Raw genomic sequence first — 19,968 nt, forward strand, 5'->3', positions numbered from 1 at the left:
AAGCATGGATGACCTTATCTAGATCTGCAGGTGAAAGTGAAAATGATCTGATCTTGGACAAGAGACTCTGGATGCTGCAGAAGCAAATGGCAGAAGGTTTAATTATCATTACGTCTGATTTGAAGTCATTAAACCAGAAAATAATTAGACATCCAGTTTTTCAATTCAGCAAGGCAGGGCGTTATAGGACACATCAGTGGCAGCAGGTTTTACAACACAGTTGTATATAATCTGCTTAACAGTTGTGTCGATTTTTCTGTATCTATAAAATTGTAAAGAAAAAGTGCACATAACAGAACCCTAAGGAACCCCACAAACAGGAGGCAGCCCCAAGCATAACAGAAGAAGGACCTGCTGGACAAATGAGATCTGAACAAAGCCCCACCACTGATACCAGCCGTTTTTTAGATACTGGGTAAAGACACACACTATCCTTGTTTTTCCAGTCGATCTTTTGCAAGAGTACAGTTGCCAACTGAGTGATTTTCTTGTTAGACCTGACTCTTAAGCATCTAAACTGCTCCTTTATTCTTCATACAAGAATCTATCAACAAAACAAATGACTCATAGCTGCCCCCCTACTTATAGTGTGTTACTTAAGGGGAGTTTTTTTTCCCCCCTCAGTTTATGTGCTCCTGTGTAGCTCCTTTGGTGGACTGTAGTGATGTGGCCTTTCTCAACACTGAGCTGATGTTTTTTAAAATCAGTGTAATGTTGTTTATTCACTTGTAGGTTTTACCAAACAATATTCCCATGAGCCAAGGGGTAATTTAAGGAAAAGCTGCTTGGCTTTGGAAGTGACGTTTGGTTACTGCTGTATGTAGAAATAGCTGGACAGTCACTGGGTAGATTGAAGTGATATAGAGAACATTTAACTAGCAGTTGTTTTGGACAATTTGTATCAAATACTAAACTTGAAACCTCAGAGTCACAGTAAGAACCAACTTTTTTAAAATACAAATATTACCCTGTAGAAGTCAGTACTGCCTCCACCGCATTGATTAAGTGTTAACCCCGATGTCAAGACTGATGTTGTGGCAAGGCCATAATATCTGCCAGCTGTGGCTGTCACTCAAGAGTCATTGCATGATGGGGGAGGGTCCACACATTCCAGTACAATGATTGATGGGCACTTCTACTGATGACTCTTTAACAGCAGTCTTCTGTGTTGCACAGACTCCCAGCATGCCTCCAGTCCTTGAGACCCGTCTGTTGTGTTGTAATGCAGCAGGAGCAGCCGCATTGAGCTCGCACATGAATCTTGAGATAGGGCTGTTCAGCTGATTGCTTTGACTTGCCTCCATTGCAAAAGAGTTACATTGTGGCAATTTCCATAGCCTGTTGTGTATCAAGGTAATAAATCCACGGGTTTGTGCGGTGTATTTCACTTTTAAGTGTCCAGATGCACACTATATGTTAAACAACAGCCTAGTCTGTTTTAGTTACACATTATATGAATACGTTGCATGGCGTTTTATTAAGGACAACTGCTTTAAATCTACAGCGCATTTTAAGGCTTCCATTATCTTTAATTGGTGTCTTTATACACATGCCCACTCAAAACACTTAGTAAAATAGTCTCAGTGTAGGGAAATTTTAATTCATCTGGAGCCAATGAAATGTGGGTCATTCTTACTAGATAATGTATTATGGTGGACTGCAGAGCAGAGGACTCTGTCAATCATGGGGGACATGTGGGACTACAACAGTGATCTGCAGTAGCTCCGTTACACAGTTTCTTCATTGTGATTCACTGTTTTAAGGCCTCAAATAAAAGATGACAAAGGGGTCAGGGAAACAAAAGGCGTGGCCTAGAGAGTAACAAGAGTAACATAAGCCCTCGGTCAACACAGGCTTATGTTAGACCCATGCAACTTCTTACCTAAGCCACTAAAGATGCAATGTCTTCTAAAACCTTCTTTAACTAGTTCTTTTTTGTGTTGAAACACAGCAGTTTGTTATATTGGGACCTCAGAGTGTGATTCTAAAGGATGTATGAATGTCATTCCCCAGGATCTTAAACCTGGGCACCTATTTGTCATCTCCAGAGCTGTCAGTCATTCTTACAACACTGTTAGTGATAAATGAAATTTACACTCAGTCCAGGGATACACATAACGTGGAATGAGAGTAAAGCCTCAACATTTTTTTTTCTTCATTAGCATATCTCAGGAGTGATTCATAACGTAACATGTGGCTTTGCATAGTTGTTGAGAAGCTTCGATTCAGGGCTATTCAATCTGGTAGTTTTTTATAATTTTTTGTGCACACTATGGGTCACACCTTTCCAGATAATTTTGCTATCATCTCTTTGATAACTCTTATTTAGTTTAGTGTTTAAAATTCAAGGATATGTACACTGTTTATTTCTCTTCAGATCTTTTAGGTGAACATTGTTTTTTCTAATTATAACTTTTACAGCTTTATCCTTTATTCACTGAGAGAAACACTGAGTCTCACAGAAACGGTTATCCATTATTCAGACCAAAAAACCCATTAGGCATTTCTGACACAATTTGTAGAACAAAAGCAATTCTGTGCATAAAATGATTACAGTTTTCTTTTTCAGTCACTTCAATTTAACTTCCACTGGCACTAAACCATAACAATGTCCTAATTAATTTCAGCTCTGAAATTCATAGTTACTTGAGTTAAACAGACTGCCTGGATTATAGCTGGCTGGGTAACATGAGTGAGGCTAAATTATAATTGAATAACTGGCTTCATTAAGCATATTCATCATGTTTCTGTAAAGGTAATGATAACAAATCTAAAACTGTTCAGAGTCAGACTGACAAGCTGTCCATTTCTAGTGTCAAAATGTATATGACAAGCCCTGCACTAAACCTACCCATGACATGTACACGATGTGTGCTGTAATTTCAACATCATGCCAGTTGCTTTTATCTTAGGCCTTTTTTAGTTCAAATTGTTGTTATCATAATGGACTAAAACCAACACTTTCAGATTGATTTCACTGTAGAGCTTAATGCGTTTATGGCTTGCCAAAGCTGCTCTGAATTAAATTATCAGAAAGCGGCTTTGCAGAAACAGAAGTAAACCTGGAAAAACTGGAACTGGAAAACTGGAAGTAAACCTCTGTAACACATATCTACTCATCACCATATTATCACATCAGCACGGACTGATGTGTTTTGCAGTGGCGTTCTTTTTTTCTGCAGTTTCTCTCCTGCTTTCTTATATTCCCTTTCAGACTGCTTCAGGCGTCAGCGTCTATCTGAATAGAGCGACGCAGGAGCAGCTATTTTGAGTTCCCCTGGATCCAGAAGTAAAACTCTCATTCATATTCTCCATAGACAAGTTAGCTGACTCACAGTTGGAGCACTTTACAGCTCAAATGGACATGAAACTCTCCTGATTGAAGCTACTGTTTTAGAAAAATAGCTAGTTCCTTCAAAAGCACACACCTTTGTACAAAAACACAATGTGCATCACATGTGTTGCTGACATTAAGTAAAAACTAAAACAACTAAAAAGTGTGCAACATAGTGCAAATAATTTCAGGTTCAGATGCTGGGTCAGTTTTTGTAACCAGTTTGGAATCATGGTGACAAAGTTTTGTTTCCAGTTGCATCAAAGAAGAATTTAGAATTAACTACATATCTAGGTCTCAGCTCCAAATGGCTTTTTCTTTATAGAAACCGCTGCTGAGGCTCATGGGAATTGAAGTCTTTAGAGCCATTTACCATGCCACACTGGTGGAAGAAAAAGGACTTATAAAACAAAGCTCAGTCTGTGTTTCTAGGTTGTAAAGGAGTGTGAACATACTTTCAGAACCAGCTGGCTTCTGCTTAGTTAAGACTGAACAGTCTCTGACCCTCTTTGATAATAGAAATAACCAGAGTTTAGCTTGTCACAGCTGTCTCACATGAATCGGTTAAAAAGCTACTGATTTTAGGGCAGTAAGCAACAATTGTTGAGAGAATACGGAAACTTTTCAATGCCAAACATTTGAGAAAGCACAGACCAAATTTTGAGGACTATTCAGTTTGCAAGTCAGCATTTAAGAGCATGCAGTCACTCATCTGTGCTCTCATTTTCCACTCTGCTTTCTCTGTTTTCTGCATGTGATTTTTGGCAGCTTCTGAGCACTTAAGATCTCAAGAACTAATTTGTCCACCCTTTTGACTAGGAAGCTGCAACACAACACACATACAATTGCATGTCCGGTTCTTGCCGTTTTCGGAGTAAAAGTCCACAGAAAACATACTCTCCTCCAACATACATTACTCTTAGTTTATGAATATTAGTTAGGTTATACTGTAGATTTGTTACACTACAGCCTACTGCTTCTCAATGGTAGGGGGCCTGGTGGTTCAGTGGTAGACTGTATTATTTTCTTGTTTTAGCAAGACATTGTGTGAAATATACTCTTGGCCAACCTACTGACAAGAAAAAGTACACCATTACAACATATATTAATTCTGTGAAATTTCAAGATACCAAGATACTTCTACGGTTAAAAACTCTTCACTTTTTTAAATCCCACGTGGAGTAGGATCTGATTCTAGTAGGACTAAACCTAACGAGGCCACGTCAGAATATTAGTATTTTTCAGGGCAACATTATGCTTAGAAGTGACAGTGAGCCTCTGTCATAAATGTTTTTCTAGTAATTTTTCTAACAATTTTACTTTTTAAAAGTATTTTTAAGCTAAATAGGAAGCAGTAAGAAACCTAACATTATTTGACAATCAAATGGCTTAAAAATTTTATAATTTGCCAACAAATTAAATGTCAATACATTGTGAGATTTTTAGGATGATACTAACATAGAATATTGCCCTTTTTGTGGTTAAAACCATGCTGTCCCAACCTTTAGTCTAACGGCGTGTCTTTCTGATCAAATTGACCAAAGGTCTTGTTGGGGATTCGGACCAGACAAAAGTGAAAGTGAGTAGCTTTGAAAATTGCAGTTGTGGTGCATGCTCAAATCATCTGTTATGTTTAGGATTTTGCTCTGCCTTAGACTTAAATCTGACGGTCAGCTTAAAAATCCATGCCTCATATGCTGACTTGCATAGAAAGTAATCCTCAGAATTTTATTTAGGTGCACTCAGACTTGCCGGAGATATGCATCCCCAAGAAAAGGGCAAAGGAAAAAGAAAATCAGTGGCAAAGAAGGTGAAATCAGGATGGATGTTTTACTCTTTGTCAGTATAATACTGTACATTTCTATTGCCAAAGCATGTGGGGCAACAGCAGGTTGAATAGCTCAGTTTTAGTATGTACTACATTACTATTTGTATGATAATCACATAGCTTGCTTTCCTTACTTTCCTTTGTCCCTGAATACCAAGACTGTGAAGGCTAGCTCATACTGAATGCCATGTGTGTCACTTCCCAACAGCCAGTTCAAGGATTCCACGCTGTTAATTCCATTTAAAAATAAATGTCTATAGCCACATTAATATTATTAAATAATTGGGATGCTGGACTGTAACTAAATATATATAAGTAGGACGGAAAACCGTGACAATGTGACCACAAATTATTCATAGGAAGCACATAAAATCTGACCTGAGAATGGTAATTAGGAGTTTTTCTAAATTCAAACTTTCAAATGTCAAGCTGACTTCATTGGTGTCATTTCCCAAAAGGTTACTCTGCTATAATTTCATTACAGCAAATACCATAAAATAATATATCCAAATTAGTTTTACCAAACGACATGCATATGTACTGAGGCAATGCTTCTGATTGCAATTAGCCCAAGAAGTTCAGTACTTAATCTTGTCTTGTCTTGTCTTTCTGCATAACCTTTCAAACAGCTTTCAAGAGACACCTACGATGGATATTCATCCTGAAACAACCTTTGTTTTCTAAGACTGGTCTTAAAAAAGTTGTGGCCTTTTTAATGACTTGAAAAAAGCAACATCAGCTTTTACATGACCTTTTGTTTCACACAACAGCCCCCTATGTTGTTTCTGTAAACCCAAGAGGGTGTTCCTTCCAGGTTCAGGGGGCCAAAAATTACTGAGACTGGTAATCTTAGGCAGCAGCTTGTTGTTCAAAACAGATGCCCTCTTCCTCCACCCTTCACCTTGCAACCTGGCTCAAAAGCTTCCACCTTTGTGGGACTGTGACGCTGTACGAGATCTCAAACTGTGTCTAATCACGATGCAGACCATGAAAACTGTGGGGCAATGGATCAAATTCCCAAAAGCAATAACAATGCTGCAGAAAACTTGGAGCTGAGACTTCTCGGCTTCTCTACCTTCTGCTAGTGTTTTTTTTTCACCACTAATGAGAAGGTCATTTGGCCAAAGTAAACCTCCTCGCATAAGATCACAACCTCAGACTTTTTATAATAACTTTAATTTAAAATTTTCTCAACAGTTGAGCCTCAAATTGTTCAACCTCTGGATTCTTAGACCATCAGACAGAATGTTTAGATGTTCTGTAATACGGCTCATTGTTATTAAATCACACTCTAAAAATGCTATTTATTGTATAGATTACATCCAAATTAAAAGGATTTATTATTTTGCTAATTATATCACAGAAGTTATCATTAGTGTCAAGTGCTTCTTGTAATTGGATAAGTATAAATAATGAAACAATATATATTTAAAGCTTTACTAATCATTAGTTTTGTGTTGACACTGACAAACAGAATTATCAACCTCTTAGAAAATAAGATCATGTACTATGTTATTATTTTTTCTTTAATGAATGAAGCATTTATTAATGGTAGTGGAGTTGGTGGCTGATGGATGGTGGGTGTACATAGTACAGACCTGTCACACTAGACAGCAGGTTTTGTTAAATGTAAGAAAGGATTGTGGTTTTGATTAAATGCAGATAAATGTGGCTGTGGCTGAAGTCATTAACTTTTTGTCAGTCATCCCTACACCTTGGAATTAAACACACTTGTTACCTCTCAAACTGCTCCTTGTTCCCACACTTTGTGTTCCACTAGCTCCATCTGGCACTGGTTATTGCAAAAATATGGATTCTTATAAAAAAAAAGCCTCCATTTCACGTAAATCTTTTAAAATCTTCTTCTTTTCCTTTCAGCTGTTCCCTTTCAGTGGTCACAGCGAATTATGTGCCTCCATTTAAACCTGTCTTCTGCATCCTGTTTTCTCAAACCAACTAGCTTTATGCCTCACACTATATCCATAAATCTCCTCTTTGGTCTTCCTCTAGACCTCCTGCCTGACAGCTCCAACCTCAGCATCCTTCTACCGATTATATTCAAAGTCTCTCCTCTGAACATGTCCAAACCACCTCAATCTGGCCTCTCTGGGCTCTCTGAACATGAGCTGTCCCTTATGTTAAGAGAGCCCAGATCAGGATCAGGAATGATCCTGATCCTGTCCATCCTCGTCACTCCCAAAGAGAACCTCAACATCTTAAGCTCTGCTACCTCCAGCTCTGCCTCCTGTCTTTTCTTCAGTGCCACTGTCTGTAAGCCGAACAACATCACTTGTCTCACCACCGTCTTGAACACCTTTCCTTTCATTCTCGCTGATATTCTTTTATCACACAACACACCTGACACTTTTCTCCACCCGTTCCAACCTGCCTGCACTCGCCTCTTCACCTCTTTTCCACACTCACCGTTGCTCTGAACCGTTGACCCTAAATACTTAAAGTCCTGCACCTTCTTCACCTCTGCTCCCTGTAACCTCACCGTTCCACCTGGGTCCCTCTCATTGACACACATGTATTCTGTCTTGCTTTGACTAACCTTCATTCCTCTACCTCCACCTCTCTAGATTTTCCTCCACCTGCTCCCTGCTCTCGCTAAGAAACACAATGTCATCTGCAATCATCATAGTCCACTTTCTACCTTTTTAAATGTCAGTTCTTATTTATTTGAGTGGGTATTTTACATGTTTACAAGTTGTTCTGTCATAGCAACCATTTAGGAAATATATTTAAAATGACACAGTACCACAGAGCAAGCTTTCTCACAGCAGAGACTTCCAACATCTTATCACAGCAGCAATACTGAATCCCCCAGAAAGTGAAGTGGCAGAGAGTCAATGGACCTAATATGTAGTCATTCTTCTCCAGGGACGTATCCATGGGAATGAGATTCCAGTTTCAGAGTTCTCACTCACAGAGTGGTGTCAAACACTTAGTGGCATCCTCTTGATCCAATTACTTAGGGCCTAACAAGGCATGCAGACAGAAGGGATCTGGATCTACACGGTAGTGACAGAGTCAAGCCCTCCAGAAAAAAAGCCAACATCTCATCACCCATTAACAAGCCAGATCTACTGCTGTGTCAAGAAGTTGAGTGGAGAACATGCTCACTTAGATTTCCAAGCACAACCAAAGAATTCTCACATCTTAAAATTTAATAATGTATCCTTGAGCTCAACGTGAGAGGGGGGGCTCCTATGCATACAATTTGCAGTTTGCATCATTCTCTTTGTCTGAAGTAATTAATCAAGTAATGGTGAAATGGGGTGGCATCCTCTCCTACATGGAGCAGATGTTGTAAATCCACTGCAGCTTACACAGATAGGTGCCCTCCAGCCAGTTCCTGTCTACTGCTTTGGTAATAGTGTGTTTCCTTTCCTAGAACACTGGAAGAATCGAGTAGTTCACCCTCTGTAATCTCCTCATCACAAGGTTATACAGTACGTAAGGTGACTAATTACCTCAGCGGGATGGTTGGTGGAACAAAATGTACAGAATATGTATGTGTAATAAATTTCCACACTGACGCTCAATCAATGCTCCGAATCTTTTTCACTGATCAAATGAATAAGATGCCTAAAACAAGAGGCATTATTGTGAATACAAAGGGATTTTTGTTATATTTGGGTGTTAAATTTAAAAAATTGCATTCATCACACTCACAATTACCAGCTGAAAAAAATCAAGGTTTCCATCATAAAAACTTTGATATCTGCAGATGTGCGAGTTATAACAATACTGACTTCCATGGTAGGGCATTGGGATTAAGATATTACAGTTTAGGTTGTTGTTTGTGGTTATAATTTTAGGGCTGCAACTAATGATTGTTTTTGGTAGTTGCAATGGTGACCAGTCTAAAATTCAGATATTCACTTGACTGTCATATGATACAAAGACATTTTTTTCAAGATGTTCTGTTGTTTGAAAAATAAAATGGTCAACTAATTAGCCCAGTTCTATGGATGGGTGAGAGGAAGGCAGGCTAAAGACAGCTTAAGCAATGGATCTGTACAGCTCTACAATACAGTATGTCTGCTGCAAGCCTCTTGTTGGCGTATTTCCATGTATGTTTACATGGATGTCTGATCTGTTTCTTTTCAGACTTGATTTAGCGAAAGCACACACATAATACTTTTAGGTTGTTCTTAGAAGGGTGGAGAACTTCACTAAATATGTATCAATCAAGATCAATTTTGCTCAGCAGTTACTCTAATTTTTTTGTCAATCTTTTGTGGCATGCTGGTCAATTATTCATTCATTCATCCACCCATGCATTGTCATATGCACTTAGCCTTAGCTTGAGGTAGGATCATAGAGGGCTAGAGCATGTTTCAGCATGAACTAGATCACTAGGTATCATAGGATTGATAATTATGGTAGAGACATGTCTCCTGGGGGGTGGGATTTTTATTTCCAGTTCACTTGTTCAGTTTTTGGATTGTGGAAAGAAATGGTACAGTAAAAAGAGAGCATCCAAAGTCCACAAAGAACATGACTAGGATTTTTATCCTAGTGCAGTTTGGCTTCATATTAGAAACATAAATGGACAAAAGGACAGTGAGACACTCCAATCAACCATAATGGTGGTTTTAATGTGGTGGACATGGGTAACCATGGTAGAAATTTGATGCTGGCCATGATTGACAGCTGTCAGAACACCCAGCACATCAGTGTGCCACAGAGCAGTTGGATTCCCCATTCCGACCCTTTCCACCACAACATTAAAACCATTTAGTGGTACCAACAGGATTGTCGGACAGTGGGGAAATTCCCAATGTATTTTTTGATCATGTATATGACAAACTAGAAGCAAAAATGCATGATGCAGTGTCTGCACAGCTGACTGTGTTGGCAAATGCTAAATGAGCATACTGTCAGGAACAATAAACCAAGAGTGTATGTGGTGGAATCATCAATGACGAGCTTGATGAAGCTCTGAGAGAAATATTGCTCCTTTCAGAATTAATGAAAGATCTTTGAAAAATATGCCTTTATCACTAAACATTTACTGCCACAATTGTTGGTTGACTTTTTAATGAACTGTAAAAATTTACTTAATTTTACTAAAAACAATCTGCAACATTTTGGCACATTTTCCTTACCATAGTTCAGTACACATTTGTTCTTTCTACCAAGACCCCCTTTGGTAATTAGTATAATTTTATTATAACTGAATTTTCTTTTTTGTTGTTGTTGTTGTTTTTTTTGTTTAATACTATGATATTGCAGGGTATGTTTATTCTGTACAACACAGAATATGTGTTGTACAGTTTCGGATGCATTTGTTTCAGGAGTCTGTTTCAAATCATGTGGTTTAGATACAGTTAAGAAGGCTGGAATATTAATTCCACTGTGATAGGATAGTGGTTCTTCTCCTGAAAGGTTTTACACCAACAATTACAGCATAATGGGGATGTAGTACAAATGTATGAGAGGCTTACAGTACTTATAGGTCTTGTTGCCTTTATGGTATTTCCTGTATTTAATATTTCCATAATCCAGTTTATATCATGTAAACAGACATTTCCAGTCATTCCTTTTTATTGCAGCTAAAATAAAACCACAAACTGATTTCACTGATTTGATTAACAGAAGAGCTCCTCCTGGGCATAAAAGATGTCAAATTAATTTCAGTGAAAAACTGTTTGGTGCCAAAGCTCAGTTGGTATATGGTCTAGTCTGGGAATGCTGATAAGGAACTCTTCAATTTGCCTGCTTAACTGCAGTGTAATTCACTTTCTTGTGCATGTAAACAAACAATGATACAGTAATTCAATACTATACTAAGTTTGGGCCTGCAATTATTTTAATTAAATAACAGTAATAACACAGCATATAGTGGATATTTCACAGCATATTTCTGTTATAAGACCTGTTTTGGGTCCACAATCATATGAAGCGGCTGCATCCATCATTTGCAAGGAACAATTGTCTAAGCTTCCTTTAGGACTCCGAGGTTGGTTCATAAACGACAAGGTTAGGTTAGAGAAACTATACAAAATCCTAAGATGCAGATATTTTCGTAGGTTTCAAATACTTTTAAACCTACTTTGAACATACTTTATTTAAGCTGCAATTAATGGCACTGTTGTAGCATATTTTACAAGGATACCCAAACAGCTGACCACAGTATGACACGGTAGATCTTCACCACATCAGCAGCTTTTACTTCTACTCAGAGGGAAATAACAGGACCCAGGATGCCGTGTCCCTCAAAAAGTCACTTCAGTCTCCACTCTTGTTATTAATGCCAGCAAGTCAAAGATGAAACAGAAGACATACTATACTAATGAAGTTCAAAATTGTCTGAATGTTATTATCTCTGTAAAAGAGCACCGTCATTTACACACACAAAAAAACCTTCTCCTCTCTTAATTGCATTAGGAGAATTAAATATCTCTAAATCTCACCAAGTCTTGAAAACTGAGGTTGTCTCCACCTTTTTGCAACTGGCGTTTGAGTCTGTGTTCTATGAATGTAAAAATTTGACTAATCTTATACCCATTTACTGACCTTATTATGAAAGTTAAAATACTAATTTCAAATTCAGCTAAGTGGAGGAAAGAAGAAGAAAATATGTCCTTGGACCTTTGTGGCATGTACTCTCCCATGATTTGCTTCCATCTATCTTCTTGAAACGTTACTCACCCCAAATAGATTTAACAGTGTCCCAGAAATGCACCAAGAAGTCAGAAAGAGGAACTGAAGTCCTCCATTTGAAACTGTGTCACAATGGGGCTGTGCCTACTCATCTGGAACAGTCTTTCTCTCTGCATTACCAACGGCAGGCTCTGTGTTAATGAGCCTCTGTTTGGCCCTTCGAGGCCACACTGTCTATAACCTCTGAGCCATTTTCTGAATTTCCTAACATTTCTAATGGAGTTTGAGAGATGCTGCTGATCAGGAGCCCTACTTATGTGAGTACTGTATCTTTTTCACCTTCTAAACCTAAACTTGGAGTTCAGCAGCAGTTTTTAATAGAGATGTTATGCAAAATGAAGGGAACCCATTTTGTGAATATTTCAGCATCCCTTTTTTCCTTTCACATGAATGACAGTTGTACAGAAAGCTAAATCCCTTTCTTCTTAGCTATTGCCTACCGTAGTAATAGAGGGCATCTTCCCACATTTAGCAGAAAAATAGAGCTGAGGTGTCATACACAACTCCCAAAGACAATAATGTTTTGACATCCAAATGAAAATAGAAGGGGGCTGGGTTAAATCAAATACTGCCATTACTCAGAATATATTTTGTTGCATGTGTCCTCACTAAATGATTAATTGATTTCATCTGGAAACATCTTCTTTCCCTGTTGGTATTCAGCATGCTTTCTTGCACTACATTCAGAACATTTTATCCAATATTTCAAGATAGCAGATTGAGGGGAAACTTTACTGCCTGCTCAGCAGTTTGTAGAAAACATTTAAATCAAATGAAACAAAATGTACTGTTGGGAAGATTGATTTGCAACCGCAAAGTTTTTCTCCAAAAGCACACAGCATTCAACCATGAACTAGATTGTTCTTCCAACTTCAACCACAGTGGGGTTTTCTTGCCAAAAGCTTTGTCGATGGCTACTGATACATGATCCTGACTTAATATAACAGAGAAAACTCTTTGCCCCAAATGAGCGAATACGTTTCACAGTTTTCGAAACCTAGCAGAAAAACTGAAAGAAAAGAGAACGTTGAGACTGTCTTCCTTTAAAAATTCGACCCTGTAGGTTGGGGAAACCTACATGGGGAAAAGTGTAGCAATTATAGCAAACATAACACAGTCACCTAGATTTAAACAAAAAACAAGGAGGTAGTTGTTTCTGTAGAATTAGACAAACTAGGGTCTTCATAACTGCCCCTAAAGCAATGCTTTTTTGTTCTCTCATCACCTACTGTCAAAACATTAGGTTTATCATGTAGTTCGATATGTATTCACATTTTGTTCTCCTTGTGTTTCTGTGTGTTTCTTTGGTTAAAACAGCTACTGTTTTGCTGTGTATGGAAACTATGCGGATGAGAGTGGTGATGGTGAACCAAACCAATAAAGTTCTGGGCTGGCAGATCCAAACGATGAGAGGAAAGAGGAGAAAGGCACTGAAGAGATGACCTGTGTAGCTGGGTTGATCATTACAACAAAACATTTTTGCTCTTTCAGTCATCTGTTATAGGTCGGTCCAGTTTTATTTGCAAACTAAGCCACTTACGCCTTTTTGTGACATGAATGTAAATGTTAGATTGGCAGGAATTATACGCTGCTTCTCCTCATTATTTGCTGTTGGTCATTTTCCTCTAACAGAATGCCTAGAGCCACATAAATCTCAAAGTGTAAACACATTCAGAAATGACTTGGCATTGATATAACTGGAGGCACACTACACCACAATAATGGATTAGGTCTTTAGATTCAGACTAATTTCTTTTTCGCCCACATACATCACAAGTATCAATGGTATTTCTTTGTCTTTAACCCTCCCCCAGCAGACCCTGTCAGTATCACTGCTTGCTCTAAACTTTTCAGCTGTGAGCAGCTTTTACTCTCAAACTTCATGCACTGTTTGAAGTTATTATAGTTTAATATTGTAGGCAGATAAATATGTGAGAAATTGAATAATGTCACCATTAAAGGTCAACGCGATCAGACTGACTGACATCTGATAAATGGAAATGTGCCAGCTCAACAGCAGATTTTAAAACCTCAATAATTAAATACAAAGGCATTTTTAAGGGTCTGATAGTGACTGGAGAAAACAGGCAGCTCACAGGAAAAGTGTAACAGCCATTCTGTCTGTAAAGCTTTTAACCCCCAGCTCTGCCGGCAAGTGAATGTTACTCAAATGTATTGATGGGGTTTGTATGGAAAACTCATATCCTTTAAAGGGTTTTACTTTGTATAGACTAGGGTCCTCAAGTGATGCATGACTGAGTCTTGAGGTCTAATAATCAGACATTTTAAAACCTAAAGGAACCATTAGGACACAAGCATTAGGTTACGACTGCAGCTTTTATTAATGCCAAATTTTATAGTATATATATTCTGTTTCCCTACCTATGCCTTCACCACATTAGATAAACTCACGTGAGAACTATTCATGAGGCTCACATTTTAAACCCATTTTACACCGACACCCAAACTCAAGAATAACCCGGTAATTAGTCAGCTGGGCAAATATATCTGTAGATGAATAAATATCTCCTTGTACAGTATGTTAGTTGAAATTTGTTGTTACAGAAATTACAAACATATTTGAGGACATTTAGATGTCTGAGTTTGTCTACAAAGACAATTTTCATCTATCCAATATAAACGCCCAATTTCTGTATCCTAGTCCCATCTTTACTAATAAATATTAAGGATTGTTTATACAATGTGTTGTTATCATTATGTGTGACAATATCCATGTCTGTATGTAGTTGACTGTCTGTGATCACTGAGTTTTGTAATAATGAATCTCTACAAAACTTTTGTAAAATGAGTGCAGTTAATGGAAGGAAATAGAGAAGCACAGTATTACCACAAACTGCAGAATCCTTATCTAAACTAAAAACTGATTGAAACTGAATTTTTACTCTCAAATATCACTTTGTGTTCCCAACAAAAACAATAATACAGTCCTGAAATAGATTCTACTTTCATGAAGTTTATAATGTTAAATTTTGTTGAAACAGTTTATCTTCACTGATGTGAACTGGCAACTGATAGTAGCTAGAAAGTTCATTCTCTATATCTGTCAGTTTGACTGGTAGTGCCTATAAATCTTGTTTTTATCGTATTTGATCTCATTCTATTATTCTATCATCTTGTTATGCCTCCTTGCAGGCAACAGCCATAGCCAGAGGCATTATGTTTTCAGGTTGTCTGTTCGTCCCATTCTCTAGAAATGCTTCGTGTGAATCTCTGCAAATTTGACACGACCGTCCACTTACACTCAAAAATGAACTGGTTGGATTTTAGTGGTCACAGATTTCATGTTCATCCATACTATTCTTTTGAACACAATATGCCAGGAATTCCTGGAAAGAATTTTATTGCATCTGGCACAAGTGTTAATTATTCTCATCCCTTCATCCATGAGTCAAAGTAAGGTCATATCACCCTACTGTTGCACCATGGATCTGTAATAATGGCAATTCAGTCCACCGTATGTCTTTCTGTATTTTGGAATGAAAAAAAACTTTTGGAATCTTTGATCTAGATTCCATCACTCACTGCTCTACATTTTTTGTTTTTGTTTTTAGTGTTCAACTGAACTATTAGAAATTACCCACTAAAAACTTAATTTACCTTTATAATCAGACTCAGTTCTAATTGATTTTTTTATTTAAATGCAGAACAAGTCAGACACGTCTCCAATGACGAGGTTGTATTTGAAGCTACAATTAAAACCAAATAATAAGAACAGTGATCAATTCCTATATTAGAATGCATTTGTAAACCAATAGGCATATAATACAAAAGTGGCCATGAAACCATGGTTTCAATCTCTTTCAGACATAAATGTCACTGTTCTTGTAATAAGAATACTTACAAGTATCTGTAGATATTTAGCTGATGCAATAATACGTGACAAAATATATATTTTTAAATGCCTTAAAGTTGCCACAATTTTTAGTTTATGGCAACCTTGTTGAACCATCTATCTATCCACTATCTTGAACTTCTTATCCTGTTTAGGCTCATAGCTGTCTGGAGAGTATCACAGCTGCCACTGAGCAAAAGGGCACGGTACACCCTAGACAGGTCGCCAGTGTAATATCTCAGGGCCAACAGAGAGACATACACAAACACCTAAGGGCAATTTAGAGTGACCGATTAACCTAACATGCATGTCTTTGGACTGTGGGAGGAAACCCACACAACCACGGAGAGATCATGTAAACTCCACACAGAAAGGCAGCTGCCGACCAGGGACGCAAACCAATACTGTACCACCATGTTGAACCTTTAGTACAATCATTTCAACACCTCCTTTGCAACTGAAACTTAACATCCTGTATAGTCATCCTGGGTGGGTGGCTGTAGCTCAGTTGAACCACAGGGTCAGTGGTTCGATCCCTGCTTCCGGCTACATGTCGAAGTGTCATTGGGCAAGACACTGAACCCCAAGTTGCTCCTGGTGGGTCAGGTGAGCACCTTGCATGGCAGTCACCGCCATCGGTGTGTGAGTGTGTGGGTGAATGGGTGAATGGGAATCAACATTGTAAAGCGCCTTGGATAAAAGTGCTATATAAGCGACTATTTACCATTTAGTCATACGAGGTGCTGTATAATGTTGTAGTTTACTCTGATATGCATGGAGCTAAACGTTTATGATTGCAGTTTGACAGGGATAAATACCCAGATATAAAAGCTTCAAATACATCTAAATCTCATGGATGTATTATTCTGTCACACACTGGGTTTCTGTGCTAAAGTGGTATTAACGTCTAGGTGAAACTTCCAACATTATCTCCTCTCACCATTTTCCTGGGATTAAAGAACTGACCTATCTTTGAAGAAAGCATTAATGTGTGATGGGTTGTCCATTCACCATGAGCACTAACTGCTTCAAATGAGATTCATGACAAACCCCTTACAAGAGGCCAACCAATATGCTAGGTAATAGCATGCTTGGCAGTACTTATCTGTCTCCATTAAAGTTACAGGTCATATCCCACAATGTCAAAACTATTATATCAAAAAATATAGCATGATCATAGGCTGAAGATGGTCACTGTTGCAGTTAAAAAGCAGCTCTGGTGGAGGAGGGACATTATAGTTTATCTTATACATTAAAAAGTCTTAAGATTAACGAAAAAGCTATGAAGGGGGGAAAAAATAAAATGAACAGGAATAATTTATTAGAGTCATGACCAATTTGCATATAATTGTTAGCTGCTAGTGTTTTTCACTGCACCCATTAGCAGTTTGAATGCCACTCGAGATCACTTCTTACACTTTCAGTTTATGTAAAGTCTATGAAATGCCATCACCTTGTGCTACAGCTGGGATTTGCACTTTGATATGAAATGGCCGTGATGTGACCACAGTGCACCTTTTGCCATTTTGAGTTAATACTGCAGGGAAGTGCTTATCTAACTTAAAAAAAAAAGACTTGCACTGCACAATTGTGCTTAATTCTATATCATCCCCAGTCTCTTTGTGAATGTGTCAAAGCGAGCTCCTCTGCACATTTGTCAGCCAGATAAGATCAAAGCTTGGACAGTTAACTACTTGCCTGAGATTCATTTTTATTTTTTATAACACTGGAGAAAAGAGTGATTTGGTTTGAATTTCACAACTCTTCTGAACATGTGAATTGACCCTCTGCTAGAGCAATGTCTTATTTGGGACCTGTTTGCCTGGACTGAATGTGGCAAACTGCTTAAGGGTTTGGTGTTAGAGCCAGGAAGCCAGGAAAAGCCAGGAGCCAGGAAGTAATCCAACAATGCCAGCCTCTAATGGCCCCTGTTCCCAGCTGAGAAATAGTGCTCTTTATGTTTGCTTTAAGAGCTCTATCTGCAAAATTGTAGTTATTTTAAATTTCTCTGTGTTGGCTTGCAGGTATCTGGAGCAGTTAGTAGGATAATGTGTGTGCTCAATTTTCTGTTCATATAAGTCTTGAAGGTCCCAGGAACTGCCCAGAATGCCACATAAATGGATTGAGTCATCTGAACAGCCTGGAGATTATGACATTTTGCCATTTGGTCCCGGGTAATTAGCCCAATTCTGGCAGATGGCTAAAAAGACTTCAAATCAGCATCAAACTTAGAGACGTTTAGAACAAAATTCAACCAATGGGAAATTGATGTTGATTAATACAGTATACATATGAATGTGCAGGTTTTTTATGTTAAATAAATGTGTCATAAAAGGTCAGCACAGAGAGATAAGCGGATTCAGAAAACAAAATCTTTTCCATTCAGCAATCCTTACTCGTGTCACCTTTCATTCATCTCCTGAGCTATGTCTTAAGAGGGCATTAATAATGAATAAAGGGAGTGTGATATAATGCACCTTCCTCCCTTTGTTAAGCAGGAAGGCTGGTGCCAATTAAAATGAGAATGCTCATGGTAATCAGTGAGTTTATTAGTTTGTGACAGCAGCAATGAGATTGACACAAATATGTGTAGTGACAAAGAAACACAGAACCAAAAGCACACTGCTCACCTCCCTCAAAACTGTGGATTGTTCCTAGAAAAATCAATAGACTTGCTTCATTCAATTACATGGAGAGCAGGTAGCTGAGTGTCACTACCTACAATGACTAATGTACTGCTATGGTGGGTCAGTTTTGGAGGGCTCACTAGAATAAACAAAAAAGCTAGTATACAAGTTTAAATGCATAAACTTGCGAAATGGGTGAGGTGCTTCTGTGTGGATGTTACAAGAACATTACTTTGTGCTACTAAATATTGTATGATGCACACATTCATAAAATACATTACTCTCATGAGAATAATGGGAAGCTAAACACACACACACACACACACACACACACACACACACACACACACACACACACACACACACATAATAAACACACGCTATTCGTGTAGGAAAACATTTTGTTTTTATATGCACACGCACACAAAACCCCCCGGATGCACATGTACGCTCAGACACATTCAAGAATGTGCGCGTTTGCGTAAAGCTCTTTTACATCATTCGCCACACGGTGCTGTACAAGATGATCCGAGATGGGCACGCATGGAATTGAGTTATTAATACATCCAATTGTACAACAATGGAAGTTTATATCATCATTTGAAACATATGTCATCAAAGGCACAGGAGAAACAGCAAACTCACGTTTGATTAAAATGATCTTATTGTTTTGATCAAAACCCAAGCAAGTCGGGTTTTTTTCACCTGATGACAGATATGTTCAACATTTACTAAAGTCAATCAAGAAATGACAAATACATAATGTTACTTACCCAAAGTTATGAGATGGAACAGGTAAACTCCCCACAGATTCATCGCCGTGTGATTTTTAGAAATCAGATTAACGCGTCGGACCTACACCTACAGCTGTTTAATTACACTGCGCGAAGAGGACATCCAGTTATGCATGGAGAGATCATTGTCCGCAAGAGGAGAATATTCTCTTGGGGAGGAAGAAAAAATCCCCAAATCGCCTTTTTAGCTTGTTGCTCTTTTATTCTGTTCTTAGAATCCCATCAGTTTCTTCTTGTTGTTAATGTCGCGTATTTGCGCAAACAGGGAGCCATGCGTAATAATGTGAGTGAAAGTTGTCCTGTGCGCTCTATAGTCCGATATTGTGTGTGTGTGTGTGTGTTTGTGTGCGTGAGAGAGAGACCCTTCTGTTGCACGTCGAGGTGGTCGTGCAAGACCTTGAGTCCGCTGCTGGAGAGATGCTGAGTGCTGCCGGGAAGAAGCACAGCCAAGAGGGAGGGAGCGAGTGAAAACTGTTTGTGCAAGAGAGGACTGCCTGGTTACATGGTCTGGGCTTCTGTAGCGGTAATAAAGCGTGACATTAGGTTCAATCTGTAGCAAAAAAAAAAAGGTATTGTAGTGTTATGAGGAGTCATTGTCTGTAGTAGTTCATCATGATGGTAAACCTAATTTATAGTATTCTATACCATTTTCTGATACTCGTTATTTTTTGTATCTTCCCTGTCATTTTAACTTATCTTTAGAATTGATACCCGTTTACTTCTCACCATATCTGATATTCATAGCCATTTTGATAAGCCTTTTCCCATTTATTCAGCTCAAGGTGTGACCTAGGCCATTCAGTTTGCCTACTGTATATAATATAGTGTGTAGTAACATATGAAAATGGGAGGAAGGG

At 38.3% G+C, this 19,968-nt stretch overlaps 1 protein-coding gene across 1 annotated transcript in view; it reads right to left on the minus strand.

The window, feature by feature from the left end:
- The window catches only part of gfra4b (GDNF family receptor alpha 4b), a 38,634-nt gene extending 19,053 nt beyond the window's left edge, over positions 1 to 19,581 (minus strand). Inside the window, exon 1 of the mRNA XM_067519213.1 lies at positions 19,091 to 19,581. Coding sequence (XP_067375314.1) covers positions 19,091 to 19,133 — 43 coding nt within the window. The 5' untranslated portion in view covers positions 19,134 to 19,581. The remainder of the gene's footprint in view (positions 1 to 19,090) is intronic.
- Between the last annotated feature and the right edge of the window lie 387 nt (positions 19,582 to 19,968).

This window comes from Channa argus, chromosome 10 (genome assembly GCF_033026475.1).
Source record: "Channa argus isolate prfri chromosome 10, Channa argus male v1.0, whole genome shotgun sequence".
In the NCBI taxonomy this organism is placed as follows: domain Eukaryota; kingdom Metazoa; phylum Chordata; class Actinopteri; order Anabantiformes; family Channidae; genus Channa; species Channa argus.